At 37.2% G+C, this 20,548-nt stretch overlaps 1 protein-coding gene across 1 annotated transcript in view; it reads right to left on the bottom strand.

Annotated features, from left to right (window-relative positions):
• The window catches only part of Fbn2 (fibrillin 2), a 232,106-nt gene that overhangs the window by 41,733 nt on the left and 169,825 nt on the right, over positions 1 to 20,548 (bottom strand). Inside the window, exons 29-42 of the mRNA XM_015500761.2 lie at positions 19,691 to 19,819; positions 18,495 to 18,620; positions 16,486 to 16,611; positions 15,939 to 16,061; positions 15,703 to 15,828; positions 15,095 to 15,220; positions 13,138 to 13,260; positions 10,809 to 10,931; positions 8,889 to 9,014; positions 4,793 to 4,915; positions 4,122 to 4,244; positions 1,606 to 1,767; positions 838 to 906; positions 272 to 397 (exon numbers count right to left, since the gene is read on the bottom strand). Coding sequence (XP_015356247.2) covers positions 272 to 397; positions 838 to 906; positions 1,606 to 1,767; positions 4,122 to 4,244; positions 4,793 to 4,915; positions 8,889 to 9,014; positions 10,809 to 10,931; positions 13,138 to 13,260; positions 15,095 to 15,220; positions 15,703 to 15,828; positions 15,939 to 16,061; positions 16,486 to 16,611; positions 18,495 to 18,620; positions 19,691 to 19,819 — 1,731 coding nt within the window. The remainder of the gene's footprint in view (positions 1 to 271; positions 398 to 837; positions 907 to 1,605; positions 1,768 to 4,121; positions 4,245 to 4,792; positions 4,916 to 8,888; positions 9,015 to 10,808; positions 10,932 to 13,137; positions 13,261 to 15,094; positions 15,221 to 15,702; positions 15,829 to 15,938; positions 16,062 to 16,485; positions 16,612 to 18,494; positions 18,621 to 19,690; positions 19,820 to 20,548) is intronic.

Below are 20,548 nucleotides of genomic sequence, written 5' to 3'. Positions count from 1 at the left end.
GGCCTCACGTGTTCGAGGCAAGATCTCTGCCACTGAGCCACAACCCCAGCATCCCAATTTATATTTAAATGGTCCTCTTACTCAGAAAAATCATAGTAAGTTATAACAAATGAGCTATAGATTAAAATTATCTGTTATCATACAACTTAGCAACATTGATATGAAAAGAAAACGCTATGAACCAGTCTCGACAGATCCTCTGGTAGAACTTGGGGATTAGCCCTCATCCTGAGCAGTGGTTTTGTTGTAAACAGGTGTCCCTTCACCTCACCTTCACAGATGCGGGTTTCCTCACTCAGATAGTAGCCTTGTGGACACTCGCACTGGAAGCTCCCAAAAGTGTTGATGCAGTTTCCACCCTGGCAGAGACCTGGTAACTCCTGGCATTCATCAATGTCTACAAAAAGAGCGACACTTCACTCGCAACAATGCCATAGCGAAAGACCAGTGTTAATGTCAGGGCTTCCCATGTGTAATTTTGTTAGACCCACAGACTTGCTTGCATCCAAATGAACACTTAAGTGGGGGTTTTATTTTGACCATGGATTTTCTGGGCTTTGTGGGAGAACTTTGCCATTCTGTGAAGACTGATACAACCAAGTGGGGGATGGTTCAAGCTGGAGGACAATGGTAGTTTCTATGCAGAACAATCAGACATCATATCCCTGCAGTGGATTATTACTTATTGAGAAAAGTAGTTATTTAACATTCTTGTAATTGAATGCCCATCTGTAATTTTGCTAATTAATCTTGTTGTGTTTGCTCCTCACAAATTCTTGTACCAGTTTTTCTCTAAAGTAAACTCTGCAGCCTATTTGAATCTACCCATGAACTTACCTTCCAAGATGATTGTGATGGGGTTAGGTCTAAAGCCTTCACCTCCAGGACACAGGGTGTAATATTCAGCTAGAAAATAACAGAAAACAGATTTGATACCTGTGTCCAAGTGGCTGAGACAATGAGCAAGCAAGCATTCAGCAACTGCTGGGCTCAAGACATACATTTAAGGGGGGTGGGTGTCCACCCTTAGTGTTCTATCAAATACATTTAAAGTTATATTTTACATGAGCAAAGATCACTACTTCACAAGTGTTAGATACAGTAGAATAACAAAAACATTTGTTTTTGAAGAAAAAAATTCCTTTGCAGACAATTTATATCACAACTCTATAGGTAGAGTTGGCTAGTAGGTGAAACCAACACTCTTCAGTACAAAAAATTGAGTTCATTTGCCTATCAGAGCATATGTTTCAATTTAAGGTATTCTATGACTGACTTCGAAAATACGACCCACCTATGAACCTGAACTAATTACCTCTGAGAAGAACCGAGAATGGCCTTCATCTGTGATACTATGGAGAATTGATATTATTACCATTCATATTGGACTATGGTTAAAACTGTTTTTCTTTTTAAAAAACATATCATGAAAAAATAGCAGAAAGAGAGGAATCAAAATTTCTTTTATATAAAACACTCTTGGCTAGTTTCAGCATAATCTAATTAGTACAAATCCATTTTTTTTTGTCCTCACTACTTCCACAGCCCCCCAGCCCAAGAATAAAGTGGGCTGTTTGGTCCCCTCTTCTCCAGCCCTGTACTTACTGCTATTGACAGGTGGGCATGTCTCACAGGGGTTTCCCCAGGCCTTTCCCAAAGAGCAGCAGCAGGAGGAGCGGCTGACACCCACCCCAATCTCCGTGTTGCAGGACAGACTCCCGTCTCCTCGAGGACCAAACTTCAGGTAGCAGTTGCCCACGCGGTTGTCTGTAGAGCAACAAAAGAGCTTAAAATTGCCCTTGCTAGGGTTAGCAAAAGACACTTGAAGGATGAAATTCAAATTTTGTACGACAATAATGAAAGGTTTGTTTTAATGTTTGGCACAAAACAATCTCTTGCCTTGAACCTTTTCAAGATTGAATCATACATAGCAAACCGCGACAGACTCTCCAGTGTTTAGAAACTTATGTGGATCACGTTCTCAGATACTTACGGAATTAAAAAAGATATTTCTCATTTAGGACATTCTGGGCATTTCAATAATGTGAATGCAAGAAAATTCTAGTACAATCAATCTGTATCAGGGATTTATGAATAATAGAAAAACACCAGGATAAGTTAATCTAAGGTTATGTTATCATATCTAGGAAATATTGATAACCCCATCCCGTTCCTTTCCTCCTTATCTCCATTCTGTCGTGGTTTAGCATCAATCTTCATAACAAACCTTGCAGGTTTTTAGAAGGTCAGTCTGTTAAAAATTTAGACTTCTCTATGTAAAGGATTAATGAATCTCAGACTGGTCTCAATTTGTTACCATTTTGATTCTATGGCTCTAAACACTACTTTTGTGCTGAGAAGTCTCAAATTTAGAATTCTATCTCTTTTCTCTCCCCTGACCCTTCTGCAAACTGCTTGATTTCTCCTCTTAAATGTCTATTGCTTATTTCATAGTTAACATGTTTAAAAATAAAACTCTTTGATATTCATACTCCACATAGAAAATGTGCTATGCATTTTCAATAACCATGATGTCACCTTTGACTTCCTCTCTCAATCCTTATTCAGTCTGGTAATACCTTCAAAATATATCTGGAATCCGACTAATCACACTGTCTCTACCACTGAATTCCAGTCTCTTCCCTGGATTACTGCAATGGTTTCCTAACTCATCTGCCAATTTCCATCCTTAACCCTATTTTTCCCTCTGTAGCTAGACTGAACTCTCAGAAACACTACTGTAATGGCAATATGCAAATCAATGGATGTGTAACTGATGTAATTCTGCAATCTGTATATGGGGAAAAAATGGGAGTTCATAACCCACTTGAATCAAAGTGTGAAATATGATATATCAAGAAATTTGTAATGTTTTGAACAACCAACAATAAAAAATTAAAAAAAAAAAAAGAAAGAAACACTACTGTAAATCACCTTCAATAGCTTCTCTTCTCAATCAGAGTAAAGCACAAAGTTCTTACCAGTCTATAAAGTAATTTTCATTTCTGGCTGCACTTTAGAATTATTTGGGCCACTTTTCTTATTGTTTTACTTATTTCTCCTTTTCTCATTTTGCTTTTAGTGCTGAATCTTGGATACAGAAAGGCAAGTTAACTCATGATCTCTCTCCTACTAGGTTTGAAGTTATTCATCCTTCTCTTCCTTCCTCTCTCTTTTATCCCTATTCTCCATTTCTGCTTCTATTACTCAATCATCCACGTGTATTTAATGTTGGTAGTTTTTACATGTATTTTTGCAAAATAAATATAATTTAAAATTTACATAAGATTATTTTTATCATATATTTCATTTAGTTTTTTGTTTAATTTTAATGGGACATTATAATTACACATAATAGTGGGATTCACTGTAACATTAATATATTTATATATTCATATATGTATAACATAATTTGGATCATTTAATTCCCCAATGCCTCCCCCCACCCCTTCCTCTACTGGGCTCTTCTATTTTCATCTCATTTTTATAAACTTTCCCCATCATGCTTGCTTTGTGAATATTTAGTCTGTGGACTTCATGGCATACAACTGCCTTTTTCTTTTTTAAATCCATGTACTTTCCAAAAACAGTACCTAAATCTTAGTCTCTGCAAATAATACTTCAATGAATGTCTTACGAATGTCTGAGTATAGGTTTGAGAGTTAATATCTTTGACATACAACCAGGAGAGGAACAGCTGGCACATAGTTTGCTTATATTTAGCCTTTCAGTAAAAATATTCATCATTTATCATATGCATCTAATGGATTCTTTAAAAATGTTTAAAGTAATTAAAAAAAATAATTTACATAATGGAAAAGGTATAGAAACACAACTTTATCAATAATTTTAATAAGAATTTTAATAATAACTCAAATTTCCATCGCACATTTTCTTGGTTTTGAAGATACTGTGCCCAAAATGATCTTCTGACTGTAGCTAGTTGCTCATCAGCTGTCATTCAAAAGCATGGAATAAAGTGGAGATTTTAAAGGGGAGGGATTATTTTGTTTTTAAATTAATTGTAACAAATATGCATCACAGTTCCTTGCCAAGAGAATTTAGATATTTCCCTCTATGTAATTCTATTTGCTCATTTCATTTCTATAGCTTTTACTTACCAACACAACCCACACCAGTGGGGTTTAGTTGAAAATCGGGTGGACAGTTACACTCATATCGACCAGGTGTGTTGACACATAGGCCATTGACACAATTTATGGGATCTGCACATTCATCAATATCTAAAAACATTTAAAATGCCCATGTTAATTAATAGCATTACTTTCTTCATGTATATTGTTGTTCCTAAGAATCTGGTGGATTTTTAAAAAAATATGTGGATTAAAGATTAGGAAGGACTCCTCAGCACAATGAAATAAAAAATCTTAAATCCCTTTGTATACCAAAATGGTATAAGGCCCTTGGTATTTATGATACCATTTAACATACTTAATAATTAAATAGTAATAAAGTATTGCAATTCTGAGGAAGAAAAAAATTATGCCACTATTTGCCTAACTAAAATTGTATATATGTATATATTAACATACACATTTACATACATCTATACAGATATATTTTACCACCTTCATGTTAGATATTTAAGTTGTGTCTTTAAAAATGACTAATTCCACAGTTTTAAAATAAAAAATTTAATTTTCTTTTTCAAAAAACTGCTTAACACAATGCAATAGATTATCTAAGCAGAAATCTGATAAACTTTTCTATATAGCACCCAATATTCACTTTGGCTAACTGGAACACAACTGGAACCCTTGACTGGCCATACCTGTGCAGTTCCCTCCTGTTCTGTCCAGTTCATAGCCATCATCACAGATGCAGTGGAACATTCCAGGCAAATTATTACATGTTCCAAAGACACAAATATTTTGGAAGGAGCATTCATCAATATCTGAAGATTAAAAAATATCATCTCTTATTTACAAACACTTTTAAAATTTTGATTTAAAGTATAACATTAGTGAGTTTCCTAACTCTACAGATGTCTGAATGCAGTAAAGACATTTTCTTTTTCTTTGGCTCAATAGGTAGTGTAAATGGCAAACAACTAATGTTTATCTATAGAAGATATAAAAAACCCATTTTTTTCTAATTGTTAAGTTTTTTATATGTTTTGTAATTGGTAAATTAAAATAAAAACAATTTAAAATATTAAAGATAATAAAATTTAAGTTTATCTTTTAAATTGTACTTCTTTTTTATTCTATAATCTGATGTTATCATAAAATCAGTTATAAACAGGGAAATGGTTTTGTTCTTAATACCACGTAAGATGATGATTCACTGCCCACACATTCTTTCAAATTTCATTAAAATAGCTATAAAAATTAGAAATTCAATTTATAAAACTCTTCCATGAGGGTTTAACCCAGGGTCAATCAATGTGATATATTAGTGCTCATTATTTATGAAAATGATGGCATCCAGGTGTAGGTAATGGCTGTTGGAATAATCTATACTTCTACTCATAAAAAAGATGGACATTTTTATACATCAATTGCCTGATATTCCAAGAATGTAGACCACACGTGTCATTTTAGGCTAGACTCGACAAGTCATTCTAAATTGCTATCGTAAGTCTAGAATGGTCTTCTGTTCATTCATAATAGTTAAAATTTATTTGTTTAAACTATTTTAGATTTAAAGTATGGTTCAAATTCTAATTAAAAGTTCAACTGATGTGTAAAGGTGTTTTTTCTTTTTTAGCGGGGGTGGTGGTGGTAATAAAGTTATTCTCTAAAGAGAATAAGCAAAGATTCATTTAGCTGGATCATAACTGAGTTGTATTAATCTATAAGTGAAAGTTAATAAAATTATCTCTGTTAAGTATGCATTATTATTTTTAAATAACACTCAAAAAAATTCAAATGACACAGGAAAGCATTCATAACAGAAAAGGTAGCAAACAATACAGAAAATAAAATAGCAAAACTACAAATCACTGAAAAATGTTTCCACTCATGATGAACAGCATCCCAGAATTTCCATATGCGTACTCATAGAAACTAAAACAGTTTGTATGCATCAGATCAATTTTTAATCATATCAAGTTTTATAATACTTTTTTAATATCCAAGAATGAAAAACACTAAAAATTTATCATGTTTTATCTTGATGCCAAAGTCCAAATGCAAGTTTTTAGATAGTACCAGATTGTATGTAATGAACAATAAGAAAATTACCACTTGTATGTTCCTTCAACTCTTTATTTTTGTCATTTATATTATTTTCACTTTTTCAATGTTTATGGCCATTTTCCATTAGTCAATACTGTTCAGTGTTAATTCTTACAGGGATCAATAGCCATTTTACTCCACCTTCTGTTTGATTCTTTTTTTTTCTGATCATAATAATCTACATTTTATTTACTTTCCCTTTAAAATATTTTTATTAGAGATTTATGGTTATACATAGTAGTTGGGTTCATCCCGACAAACTCATACGAGTTTCTTTCTTTCTTTTTTTTTAGAATTAGTATACAGTTTTTCCCATAGGTTATATTACTTTAAAGGAAAATGTTTCAATTAACTATACTCCCATGTGATTCATTGATAAATATTTTTCCAGTTCAGTGTAAATTCCAAGTTTATTTCTTGATAGGACATGTTTCACTGTGGATTGGTTCTTCATTTTTTTTTAAATTTTTAAAAAATATTTATTTTCCAATTATAGTTGGATACAATACCTTTATTTTATTTATTTATTTTTATGTAGTTCTGAGGATCGAACCCAGGACCTTGTACATGCTAGAGGTGAGCGCTCTACCATTGAGCCACAATCCCAGCCCCGTAAAATTTTTATACTGTGTGTTAAATGATCTGATGTCACTTGAAGGTACACTGAAGAATTGAATATATTACTTTCACTTTTACAGGTTCTTCATTTTTTTTTTGTATGTTCTTTTGTTTCCACAGGATGCCTGGAAATTTCTATTGTCTATTTTTAGCTTCTTTACACACTACTTAGGCCACTTGTCTCAGAGTTTCTGTTCACCTTGATGCAGCTCAGGTGACTCTCTTGACATCTGTCCTTCTTGATCAGGGCTCTCTTTGGAGGATAGCGTGGGGTCTGGATTTCATGAAACCTGCTATTTAGCAACCCTAAGGTTCTTGAGGTGGAGGAAGAGGGGAATGTGCACAAGAGGCGCTCCAATAGACTCCATGTGCTCTTTGTGGATGAACCCTGCCTTTGTTCTGTCTTCAGACAGTATGATAAATGGTCTGTGTCTAATGAGTCCTCGAATGTCCCAATGTGCTTCCTCTAGGTTTTGTATTCCCTCATTTTGGTGGAGAATACAAAGAAGTGGCCAACTCCAGTAATTTGGGGGACTCGACAGAAATTCTGAGTATTTATGGTGAGAAGCAGATGCTGAGTGGAAAATTTTGATCAGAAGGTAAATTCAGAGTGGCATATATTTATAATAAGATGGGAAATCATTTTATTATTGAGGAACTGAATTAGGGAATTCAGGAGAAACTGTCCAGATGACCACACCTTGTGGAAGAGATAAGACAAAAGCAAAGAAAAACTGGCAGAGCCATGGAATTATATTTTTGGGACTGGAAAGGCTGGTGCTTGGCCAAATGGCAGAGAGGGTCTATGTGAGGGTGAACTACACATGTTCCACCCTCAGTTGCCTTGTTAATTTGGGATTTCTTCCCATGGTAGTGACATATGAGAAAACCCAAGTGAAGGAAGTAAACTGTTAGCCCCACCTTGGGGGAGGGTCTGGGGAGAAGCTGTGGAAGGGCTTATGCCATAGATAGAGGAACAAATTTATGGAGGGGAAAGTCTGTCTACGTATAAAGAATTCCTGTTGGCAGCAGTGTTTGGCTACTGCTGACTTGCTCAGTGATGGAGCCAATCCAGGATCTACACTGAACGTCCCCAGAATGTACGGTTTGTGCTTGGTTGTTGCTGCTGGTGTGTGTGTGTGTGTATGTGTGTGTGTGTGTATGTGCACGCACACACACATGCCCACATGGCTGGGTGGTGAGAACATACTGGTACTTAATATTTCTATTCATTTGATGAGGCACTAGAGTAGGGGGAAAGACTACTCAGTTTTCATTTTATCATCTATCCCTAGCAGTTGGCATGAGTTTTCCTTTTTTTAAGGTTTTCTGTGAATCGCAAATTTTGTTGAAGCCCTATAATATGTGAATCATTTGCAATCTCTTTTCTTTATTCATTTATTTTGCACTCCTTGTAACATGTTGATGGCCTGGACTATGTGTAATGTGCATTAAATCTCTTAATTTAAAAGAAAATCCAAATTCTTTTTCTTGGAAAGATATCATACTAGACATAAAGTCCCATTTCTATGAAAGGGGGATAATAACATCATAACTTTGAGGAAGGAGACATTGCTATTAAGAAAAAAAAAAAGGTCCCTAATGAATCCCTGAAGCAGGCTTCTAGTCCCAGACATACAGATGGCAGATTCAAATAGAAAGGTCAATGCCAAAAAATGAGTTCTTTAAATGTTGATAAACACAATAAGTAGTGATGATTTGGGTAAGTAATAGATCATATCTTAAAAGCTGAATAGTTTTGCCACATGTCATTCATTTAGTGATAAAAAAAGAAAAGAGACAAAAAAAAAAAAAAAAAGAAGTGGTTAAAAAAAGAGTGAGCCAAACTTCCAACTATTGGCCCTTGGCCAGGAAAACTTCATAAGAGATGAAAGCTGCCTTCATCATTATTCATTTTGCAAAATAATCCACGCTTAAACGAATGACTTTTATATGTGCAGCATGTGCTATGTATTTTGCTTCCAGGTGGAGCCTGTTCCAGCCCTTTTTGTGGTTTCATATGCTGTAGTTGATCCAACTTGAAAATGAGTTGGAATCCTGGTGACCCACCTTGGCAGGATCTGCTGTCTGAGGCTGGAGTGAAGCCCATCTCACACTCGCAGCGATATGCACCCGGGACATTGAGGCACTGTCCATTCTCACAGAGATTTATGTTTTCTGCACACTCATCAACATCTGTGGAAGAAGTAAATTACAACATCTCTATTAAGCTCCAAATTTCATGACACGTTTTTCCTTGCTCTATAACTAAATCAATTTTATTGGCTTGACTTAGTGCTCATTAACATGAAACTGCAATTAATCATATTCACACAAATAAGGGTGTACAACAAATCTGATAGTAGAGCTATTTAACCTACCCTTAACATTCAATGTGATTAACACAGATGCCTCTCACACGTAATTGTCTTCTCTTTAATGCCAATCTGATGTATTTGTATTATAAGAACATTATTAGATATGACAAAAAAATGTTGGAGGCAACCTTAAAAAGGTATTCATTCATTTGAAAACATTATAGTATTATGAGAATAAGCAACGTGTGCTTTCACTGATCCAAGTACTCTAAAGCCAATTAGAGACATTATGGGAATGGGGAAAGTTTCTTTCATGTCATTACAATCTTATAAAAATACTCTCATCTTAATTATGTAAAAAGTCATGCATTACTCATGGATTTTAAAGATGATTTATTTAATTCTATGAAGCAGAAAAGAGGAGACGGGCAGAAACAAACACGCAGAGAGCGCCAAGTAGTGTTCCAGGGCCTGACATGCGTTTTTCATTGAGTTTAGCCAGCAGTTCCGTGAAGTGAAGAGGAGGAAAACCCCAAGGGTCAAGGCAGTCAAGGGAGTTGTGAGAGTGACACTGAGCTAGTGTGTTGCGTGAGCCTAGCTCTGTCTGCAATGTCCAACACCAAAGCCATCATGTTCTTTCCTTGATACCACCATGTAAAAAAAAAAAAAAATCCAAACCAAAAACCAAAACAACCAAAAACCAAAAAAACAAACAAAACAAACAAAAAAACACTAGGAAAAATGTATTAGCTAAGGTCTAAAAGCAAAAAGAAAGCTTCAAGACTGAATAAACATGTTTTCTTAAAGAGACATTTGACAATGATGAGTCTGCATTTTTGCTATCAACGATGAGAATCACCTACCTTACAAACTAAAACTATTTATTTATTAATTTGGTACCAGAGATTGAACCCAGGGGTGCTTAAGTGAGCCACATCCCCACCCCTTTTGATTTTTTGAGACAGGGCTTTTGCTAAGTTGTTTAGGATGGATTTAAACTTGTAATCCTCCTGCCTCAACCTCCTGAGCTCCTGAGATAACAGGCGTGTGCCACAACACCTGGCAATCTTTATTTATTCAACTTTTGTCCAGCAAGATGATCTAGTCTTATATATGCAGGTGAGACAATGTTTTATTCTCAAAGAGTGTAGAATAAATAGAAGCTAAATGGAACAGAAGTTAAAACGTCAGTTTGGAAACTTATATTGGGCTCTTATGAAGTTGCTTTTCTACGTCCCCTACATGTATTATTCCACTTAGTCCAAATATGATAAGCTATTGAGACTCTTCATAAACACATTAAATAGTAGTGATTATCTTAAAAAAAGCTGAACAATCATTCTGTATCATCTGTTTATAGTGGTTAAAAAAAAGAAAAAAGGAAATGTCATTATTATTACTATGCTCATTTTAAAACAGCAATAGGAAAACTAAGGTCAGACAGGTTAAGTGATGACTTAGGGTTATACTGGTAATAAGTGGTACAGAAAAGATTTCAGTTGAGATGGTACGGTCTAGACAAAGCCTGTGTTTCTTCACCACTGCACTAGAAATGAGTAAGAGAGAACGATCATCATTTAGCCTTCTTTAACTGTAGTCTTCTTCATAGAAGGAAAGCACATATAGTATTCCATGACAGACACATCCAAGCATTCTGAGGCCTATCACTCACCTGAGCAGGTAAAGCCATCTCCAGTGAACCCTTCGGAGCAGGCACATCGGTACGAACCTGGGGTGTTTACACACTGGGCATTTATGCTACACTGGTGGGTTCCATTAGAACATTCGTCTAGATCTGTATACCAAAAAAAAAGGTAGCAACAAAGGTCAGAAATGAAAACAAACACTTAAATACCTAGAAAGGTTTTAATTTAAATAGAAACTGGCCAAATGGAGTCTTAGCATATCTATAGGGTCACGGCTCCAATTCACTAAAATCTCATACCTATAATACAAAATAACCATGCCACAGGTATGGGCCAGAACTACCAATTCAAGGATTTTGTAGATATCGAATCGACTAACAATTAAAAGAAAACCAGTGTCAGACTTCATTCTGACTTCAGCTGAGAGTGAACTTTACTGCTGTTTCCTTTATTACTAAAAAAGGGACCATTTGGAAGGTACTACTGAGCAGGGAAACTTGCATTGAGTTTTCAAGTTGATTTTATAGATGAGGAAGCAAAAATATGTGCAAATAGTGTAAACCACAGATGTTAAGCACAGAAAAAAAATCACATATTTTTATATGCAACATAAAAAGCATTAAAAGGTGCAATAAGAGAATAAAAAGGGCATCTAATTTGGACTACAGGAACAATGAAGGCCTCACTGAGGAAGTAACTTTTAATTAATTCAGCTCTAAAGGATAAGGAAGAGTTAGCCCACTGAATAGAAATAAGAAGGAGTTTTGTTTTTTTTTTGCAAAGAGAATAGCACATACAAAGAAATCAAAGAGTAAGCGTTTGGTGTGACCCAGAAATTCAAGGAGGTCAGAGTGGCAAAGCACAGTGCAGAGGACAGAGGGCAGGGGGACAGTAAGCTAGAGAGAGTGGAGGCATTTGCAGGGTCTTGTGAGCCATGGGAAGGAAGCTGGGGTTTATCCTAACTTCGGTGGGTTCAAATGATGACCGTGGAAAGATCAATTCTGAGGTTTACATGTTCTGCTGCTGCTGTATGAAAAATAGATTTCAGGAAGACAGAGAGAGAACAAACGAACATATCAGGGGTGGGGGGTGGTCTTTCAGCATGGTGGGGGAGTGAAGGGGACAGAAAGACACGGACAGGGACAGAGAGACTCAGAATAGCCAGGGAAATGAAGATGGAAAGGACGGGTGTGGATGGCATTTGCGCACACAGGTGCCTGGACATCGTCAAATCACTTGTATGGGAGACAGGCTGACTTGTGATAGTTGGCCAGACTAACAGACAAGAAGCACATAAACGGGAGGCTGCAGGGGAGGAAAACCATTAGACACATGGGATCAGACAAGTGGGATGAGGATATGGCTGAAGAGTTGCGAGAGATGGCTAGACTAGAAGTAGGTTTCTTGTAAACTTAATGAAGCTATCATAGGATGTTAATGCCGCAAAGTTATCTGGAAACTATGATAATTTACCTTCTGTAGTTGGCTCGTAAACATTTGATAACATATAAAACATTTGGATGGATAGAAAGTAGACTCAAATTAACTTATGTTATTTGTGAGAAGTGTTAGAGCTATTCTTTAATCCTTACTGCAGGCCTATAAGCTTTTAATGAGAAATCATCATGGGGAGGTCAGTTCAGCTTACTTTCTTTTCTATTTTAAATTGACCTGGATAATTCTTACCAGCTGGAAAAATGCTTTATTGTTAAGGCATGTAAAACATTGAGCATATTAAAACAGCACTGTGAATGACACCAAGGGTATAATCCAGTCCCCTGCCTCACAGCTATAAAAGACTTATTATTAGATTCCAGCTCAGGAGCTATAAAACTTGGGAAAAACGGCCTTCCCCATTCTCCTTTCTTTGAATCAGACCTCTTGGAATCCAACAAAACCCTTAGATTTGCCTGGAAGAAGAATTCTGTTTTCTAGTAAGGAGCTGGGATCGACTACTTATTACAGACTTAAGGATCTCTAAAAAAAAAAAAAAAAACTTTTCATTTCCTCCATTTATTTCACTGGGTTTTAAATCTTGCTGATTATTCTATGAAAAGGTTAGGGAGAACATATTAGTCATTTTTCATCATACAGCTGTTTGGATCACTGGCTGCACATCAAGTAATTTTTACTGAACAATATGCGTGAAAAAGCAGATGCCAAGGCATCCTGTTGTAATTTGACCATTTATGTTAAGGCTGAGGAAACTCTTAGGCAGGAATTATACTTTGATTTACAAGAGAATAAATTAAAAGTGAAGAACACGTTCCTATTCAAGCATGTGAATTAACAACTGTACAAAGGGCCTTTAAGAACATTGAGCTTTGGCAAAGATATTTATGTTTGCAAACTCACCAATACATTTGATGCCATTCCCCACCCAGCCTTCTCTGCAGCTGCATTTGAAGCTTCCTGGGACATTCAGACAAGAGGCATGCATGTCACAGTTGTGGGCACCAATTTCACACTCGTCCACGTCTGAGAAGCCATAATTAGTAAGAAAAAAAGATTAGACAAAGCTAATTATTTCTACTTCCAAGTGCATTTCTGTGTTAGGTACAATTTTAAAGTAAAGATAGAACTAAACAGAGAAAACATTATATCACTTTAAATTGTTTTAGACTCCAATAAGATCTGAGGTTCCTGAGCAAATCAAATAGGCCTGTTCCTAGAAGACATTGCCAACTTCCTAGTAGGAGTGACACGCAGCAGCTGCTGCCCTTGGTGGGTATGACAGCCATCCTCCACAATATGCAGAGGCCCAGACAACACTTCATGCAGAGGACAGATTACATCATATTACAGATGTCAGCACAAACCTTATTTCCCAAAAGAGACTCTGCTATTCCTTTCTATGAATATTTATACATATTTTTCATGAAGAACATGGCCGACATTCTCCTAAAGGAACAATCAATTCTTTTTGAAAAATACATAATAGTTGGTTATTTATTGATTTATAGAGATTTTGAAAACTATCATTTGGTATATATGTTTACTTCTTGTATTTACTTGAGAATACAGAAAAATGTTCCCTGGAAATGCTATTTGGAATGTGACCAGATACTTTTATCAGTGTGTGTGTGTGTGTGTGTGTGTACATGTGTGTGTATGTGCACATATTACATATATACGTATACTTACAAACACATATACAGTCATGTGCCACCAACAACAGATATACCTATGAAAGTGGTTCCATATGATGATGATGCCTAGTGATGTAGCTGTCTTAGTTTGTATAACTATATGATGTTCTCATAATGATGAAATTGTCTATGATATTCTCATAATGATGAAATTGCCTAATGATACACTTTTAAGAATAAAATCTCTTCATTGAGACACATAAGTCCGTGTATATGCACATATACATATGTGTGTGATGTGTGTATGTATAAACTATATACATTTGGTTGCCTAAAACTTTCTAGAATACAAGAAATGATTGGTTCTACCCAGTTCACTGATTACACATTGTAGGTGCTGAAATCATATATGTATGTGTGTACCCATAAGCACACAAGCACACTGTTGGCTTGTATCATCTCAGCTAGTGGTGAGCATGCATAGTACTCTTCTTTTCATTTTGTGTCCCTTCCTAGAGGGGTCTGCCTTGGTTGTAGCCAAAGCCCTTCACCACCTGCCTTGAGCAAAATACCACATAGGGCCTTAAATCAAGTATTGAGGGACATCTGGTCCAAAACGTTGACTTTGGTACTTTCCAGCCCAACCTGTATACAAAGGACTAAATCTAATTAGTGAAGAAAACAAACAGGAGATAAAGTGAAGGGGGGAACAAAGAAGAGGAAGAGAGAAAAAAAGAAATACAATTTGGGCACAGAGAAAAGACAAAAGTGAGTGTAAAGAGAAGTGAAACAAAAGGAGGAAAATATGGGGTAAAACAGAAAGGGAAACTGCTTAAATAGAACTCAATTTTTAAGTAGCTTAGATCTACAAAATGAATGAAAACTGGGATTCCTCCAGGTCTTTCTGTGCCCCTTCTTTATGTGTCTTCCACCAGGGAGCAGTCATGCCAAGGGAGCAAATGCTGCCCTGAGGGCCTCCAGAAGCACAGCAGACCCAGACTCTCTCCACTTTCCTGCCCTATGACAGGACACATGGCCAGCTCCCAGGTGTGTGGCTCAGCCAGTGTGCTGCCAGATAAGTGCCAAACGCCTCCTGCATGCCCCAGCTTGGCCACTCATCACACACATAGTTGCAGCCTGGCTGTGAGAAACAGGTCTAAGAAATGCGAGGGAACAACGATGTTAAAGATTGGCCTTTGAAACCCAGGAAGCTTGGAACCCACCTGTGCATCCCGTGGTTCCCTTCTTCACTGAATAACCCAGCTGACAGTGGCAAATGAAGGATCCCTTGGTGTTCTCACACTCCCCAAACATGCAGATGTTCGAATTTAGGTCACATTCATTCACATCTGGAAAATGCATTTTTCAATATTTTGGTTAGCATAATTACTCATCAGCATAATTTAAAAACTATGTTTTAAATTAAACAGCATAATAGTAAAACAGAAAGACAAAATTTAAAGTGTAACCTCTTTGCAAGATACAGTATTACAAATTACCCTCTGTCTTTGAAGGGTTTTTTTTTTTCCCTCTAAGTAATTTTCCCTTTTCAGATTCTATAGTTCTAGTAAAATAATTTGAATTTTTTTAAATATTTATTTTTTAGTTGTAGTTGTCAATACCTTTATTTTTTTATGTGGTGCTGAGAATCAATCGAACCCAGGGCCTCACACGTGCTAGGCGAGAGCTCTACCACTGAGCCACAACCCCAGCCCCAAATAATTTGAATTCTTAAAGTAACAAAGAACCCTTCCTGTTCTTGTGTTTATGTGTGCATATACGTGTGTGCCAATGTGTCCGTAAACATTTGTCCTTTGCTGATGACACTCACCGATGCAGGTTTTCATGTCCATGGAAGCCATAAAGCCATCATAACAGAGACAGCGATACTCTCCAGGAATGTTGGTACACTGACCGCCGTCACAGATGTCAGGATTGTTTTCACATTCATCAATATCTGGGGACAGAAAGGAAACATCAAATGTAAACAAGGAATGGCTGGCCCCAATCTGAAGTCTTTTCCCTTCATTCCTGTTATTCAGCATTATCTGGAGCCACGTTTTCTACCTGCACAGGATCTCCCATCTGGCATCAGGGCGTAGCCCTCGCTGCAGCTGCACTCGTAGCTGCCTTCTGAATTAGTGCACTGGGTGTCGCAGCCCCCGTTCATTATCATGCACTCGTCGATATCTGCAAAATAACACACAGCCACATTACTTGTGAGCTCTGCTTCCTTAAGTTAAAAAAAAAAAAAGGTCAAGATTTTCTCCTTTTTAAACAGAAAATGATGAAATAGCTTTGGACCGCCCCCACCTCTAGCACTATGAGCCTATGCCGTTAGTTTTTCTCAGTTCTTTTACTTCCTTTTAGACAGGGCTCCATTTAACTCCAGTATGTGAAGGATAAAGAACTCAGAAATACAGCAACCATGGAGTTTTGGGCATTTTCTGTAAGATCAGCAAGACCTCTCCAATGGTGCCCTGGGAAGCTGCCCCCTTTTTTAGACTCACTTTCAGGACAAAGGATTCCCATAGGCTTTAATACATATTCACTGATAAACTTTTCCTACATAATTTGGAAATGTGAGTTTCAGACCTGTGTGGCTTCATCTTACCTGTACAGCCCTGGCGGTCTGGGGTGGCCTGATATCCAGGATTGCAAGAGCACTGATAGGTTCCAATCATGTTCACACATTTTCCATTTCTGCAGAGATTGTCACTCAAGGAACACTCATTGATATCTATAAAAGATGAACAGAATTAATGTTTTGTGTGAAAGCCAAATCACTCAAAAATATCAATGTGCATCACTGGAGAAGTGGTCTCCTAGGGGGTGTGTATTTCAGGAGGAAGCGATATGATCTGGGGTAGTTCAAGAAAATATCAGAATCTCTACTTCTATGTATTCCTAACTATAAAAATGCCACCTAGTACTACTTTGCACAATGATGGGTCATGCCCTAGCTATGCTGTCTGATACATAGCTGAATGTGCTACTGAGTACGTGAAATGTGGATAGAATGACTAAAGAAGAGTTAATGTTATTTAATTTCAATTAAAATTAAATAGCCACACAGATTACCACATTAGATCACACAGATTTAGCACATGGTAGAAATGAAGCTTACTACTATGTATGAATCTACACTGGCACATTCATTTTGGTCTTCATTAGCTGGTCAAGTGTTACCTACAAAACTTAAACTATCCTGAGGGGAGCCACTAGTTCTACACAACACAAGCATGACAGTGAGTCCTCATGTGATTGTTTGCATCACATTATGTATAGAAGGATTTATAAGATTACATTGCCTTTTTAAAAATAAACTAATCCATATAAGATGGGCAAGGGCCTAAAAAAAACTCATGCAAAGATCTGTGGAATAAAATAGTACTAATACTGCAATCACAAGAAAATGGCAAGAAAACTTCCTTTTCCAAGGTACACTATACATTAAAAACAGTGATAAAGTACAGTAATCAGATATAACAAAAGATGCATTCCAAGTTCTCAGAATTACCCAGACAGTATGACATGGGCTTATGCTTATGATCATTAAGTGTATATTTTATAGAAACACATATTTTATATTGTACATTATACTGTAGAGGGGTACAATTTTAAGCTCTAAGATTCATGAAAACTAAATAACAAAATAAACTGAACTTAAGATTCTGAATTTCTATATCACAATATGTTCATCCATGAGTAAATATCCTATAATTGGCAGTGAAAAAAAACCTTTTTGTACTTTTATTTAAATAAAAATATTTAAAACTTTTAAATTCACCCTTTAAAAATGTGTATTTAGTCCATGACTTAAGAATCATTTTGTTTATTAGCAGAACAATTTAGATGGCTTACAAATAAATATTTGTATACTGGGGAGATGTACACAAATTATTTTTAAAATGTGATACATAAACTGCTCTATTTTAATCTTTTATTTGCTTACAGTTTGAAAAAAAAAAAAAGTTCCTGACAAGAAAATACTTCCTGGTTAAGTCCAAGTTTGAAAGCCAGCATAAAAGATCACAGTAAGGCCAGAGGCCATGCTATGTTTATGAAAACAACAGTTGGAATGTTCAAAGACCATTGATTAGTGCTCTCCTGTCCCCTCTGTTCTCCCTGCTGATCTTTGGGCTGTGAAGAGACTGAGGTGTTCCTGTAAGAAGTGGGAGTAAATGAAACTCACATGGACACACATGAGTGATCCCTGTGTATACTCATGGATGCTGAGTGGACTCTTGCCTACATGCATGGACAAGATGTTGGGTAGAGGGTGCATAGTGCACCGGTGTGTGCACAGAAATGAACAATCAGGGAGTATCCCCAGGCCATCACCCATTCCATCCTGCATGGAGGATTGGGCCTTGCACAGGGTCCCTCACATCAGCCAAGTGAGTTTGTAATGGAAAAGAGGCAAACCAGAACAATGTCACCCCACCAAGCACATCACGGAAGCAGCCTGTAAAGACACAGCCTGAAGCCAGATATAAGGAATCTGGATTTCCAACTTGTAATAAGCTAGATTTCACATGCCCTAGGACAAGTTTGGTAGAAGTGATTCCTGATCATTGCCCTTTGTGCTGGGTGGATTTAAGAGCAAGGGGACAAACTCACCCACACAGTCCTCGCGTGATGATGACAGCTCGTGTCCCAGGGGACAGTCACACTGAAAGCTGCCCTCAGTGTTCACACAGGTGCCACCCCTACAAAGGAGAGGGTTACGTTCACATTCGTCAATGTCTGAAAGGTAAAAACGTGAGATCCATTAAAGAACTCTGAGGAAAAAATGTTCACGCATAAAGCACGGGAGGAAGGATATTATCTGAAGTAAGTGTTGGCTCCAATGTATGAGTTATGCTTGACAGCAGGGGGAAACTCTTCTCACTTTTTCTGCCACCAGTGTAAAAACTGAAAATTCTGTTCTTAAAGATAGTAAGCTATCAGTAAATTTACTCATACAAAATGAGATTTCCAAGGCTAAAAATAAACAATATTTGCTTTACATCACCACAGGTTCAGGGTATCATCTGACATTGTCAGTTATTCTGGTGTATGTGCCTTTCATCAAAGTGAAAGAAAAATCTTAAACTCATAGCTGACTATCTTCTAAATCCTGCATGTCATTTTGAAAATGAACTGTGACTTCAAAAGGCTGGGAATACCACATGGGTTTGCAGCATTGCACACATGAAGAAATAGTACGGGATTAGCATGACAGAATACAACTTTTGGGGTTACCATACTATGTCATCCATTTCATTTTATTTATTATTTTGAAACCACAGAGGAATTTTAAGGAAATCTGTCAACATTTTTATTTTACTTTATCTGTTACTGCTGCATGACTATTATTCACAACAGTGGCATTCATTATGCCATATTTGTACATGCACATAATTTGATCAGTCTCATTCCCCAGTACCTTCCCTTTTCCTTTCCTCCTCCCTCTCTGAATATGCTTTCTCTGTGCTACTGATTTCCTACTGATCCCCTTCTATTATTATGATTACTTTAATCGGTGACAGTGACATCCATTTTAAAGGAATCTCTCCTGAGTAATCATTCCCTGTGCTGATTCTATGAATAAACAGAATCTGGTTTCAACATCTCACTACCCTGAAGGTGCCAAAGGTTGGGGCTCCCAAAAGCTATACAGGGCAGATTTTCTGTCTGACACTGAAATCTCTTCTCTCCCATCAGAGCTCCTTGACAAGCCTGCTGCCCGATGCTCTGAGAGATAAGCCAGAGTGCAGCAAGTGAGCTGTGCTAGACTGGTTTCAAGATCGGCCAGGAAGAGAGGCCATGCTTACCCATGCAGTTCTTCATCATCATGAAGCCACTTTCGTAGCCTTCGAAGCACTCGCACTCAAAGCTGCCCGGCGTATTGACACAGATCCCACTGCCACAGAGGTCAGGAGAGATCCTGCACTCGTCGATGTCTAATCCACACGGTTTGAAAGAAATGAAAAAAGAGAGAATGAGATGAGACGGTGTTAAAAGCCAGCGAGAGGGATTTGCCTTTCCATAGGAAGGTACCGCACACTGGACATACTGGGGAAATCAATGGCTAAGAGGAGGATATGTTTCCAGGAGATCAGAGGCGGACAGGGCCCTAGGCACATTCCTTTTCCCAACTGCCAAAACTGTCACCGCCAACGGGCAGGTGGTAGTGCCTTTTTGCCTTTAAGAGTTCTGGAGTTGTAGGTTTCTCTTTGTGGCTGAGACATAGTAATAGAAGAGTGAACCAAGCAACTGTGCTAGTGGTCGAATGAGGCACATGGTAAATGAGGAGAGACACTTCCCATGTGGAATGAAACTCCACAAGTGACTTGAAGACACTGCTGGTTCCAATGCATTAGCCCACAGGGAGCATATAAAGACAGAGCCACTGCCTCTGAGCAGGGGTGGCCAGTGAAACAGAGAGGCAGATGCAACACATTAACCTCAAGTCAGACTGTACATGCACAGACACAGCAAGGCCTTGGAGGATGGCCCACTTTGTGTTTTTCTGTGTCACAGTCAGATGTGAAGATCTTTCCTGATTCAGTTTTCAAAAAAATGGAGAAAAATGGTGTTTGTGTGTTTGCCACTTTACATATATTATATAAAAAATCTTCAATAGCAACAACTGTACTTTACAAAAAAATAGTTTTCTGAGAAATCTCCCA

The sequence above is a fragment of the Marmota marmota genome, unplaced genomic scaffold (genome assembly GCF_001458135.2).
Source record: "Marmota marmota marmota unplaced genomic scaffold, marMar, whole genome shotgun sequence".
Taxonomy (NCBI): Eukaryota; Metazoa; Chordata; class Mammalia; order Rodentia; family Sciuridae; genus Marmota; species Marmota marmota.
The sequence above is the reverse complement of the archived record's forward strand: the minus strand, read 5'-3'. Positions and strand labels throughout refer to the sequence as shown.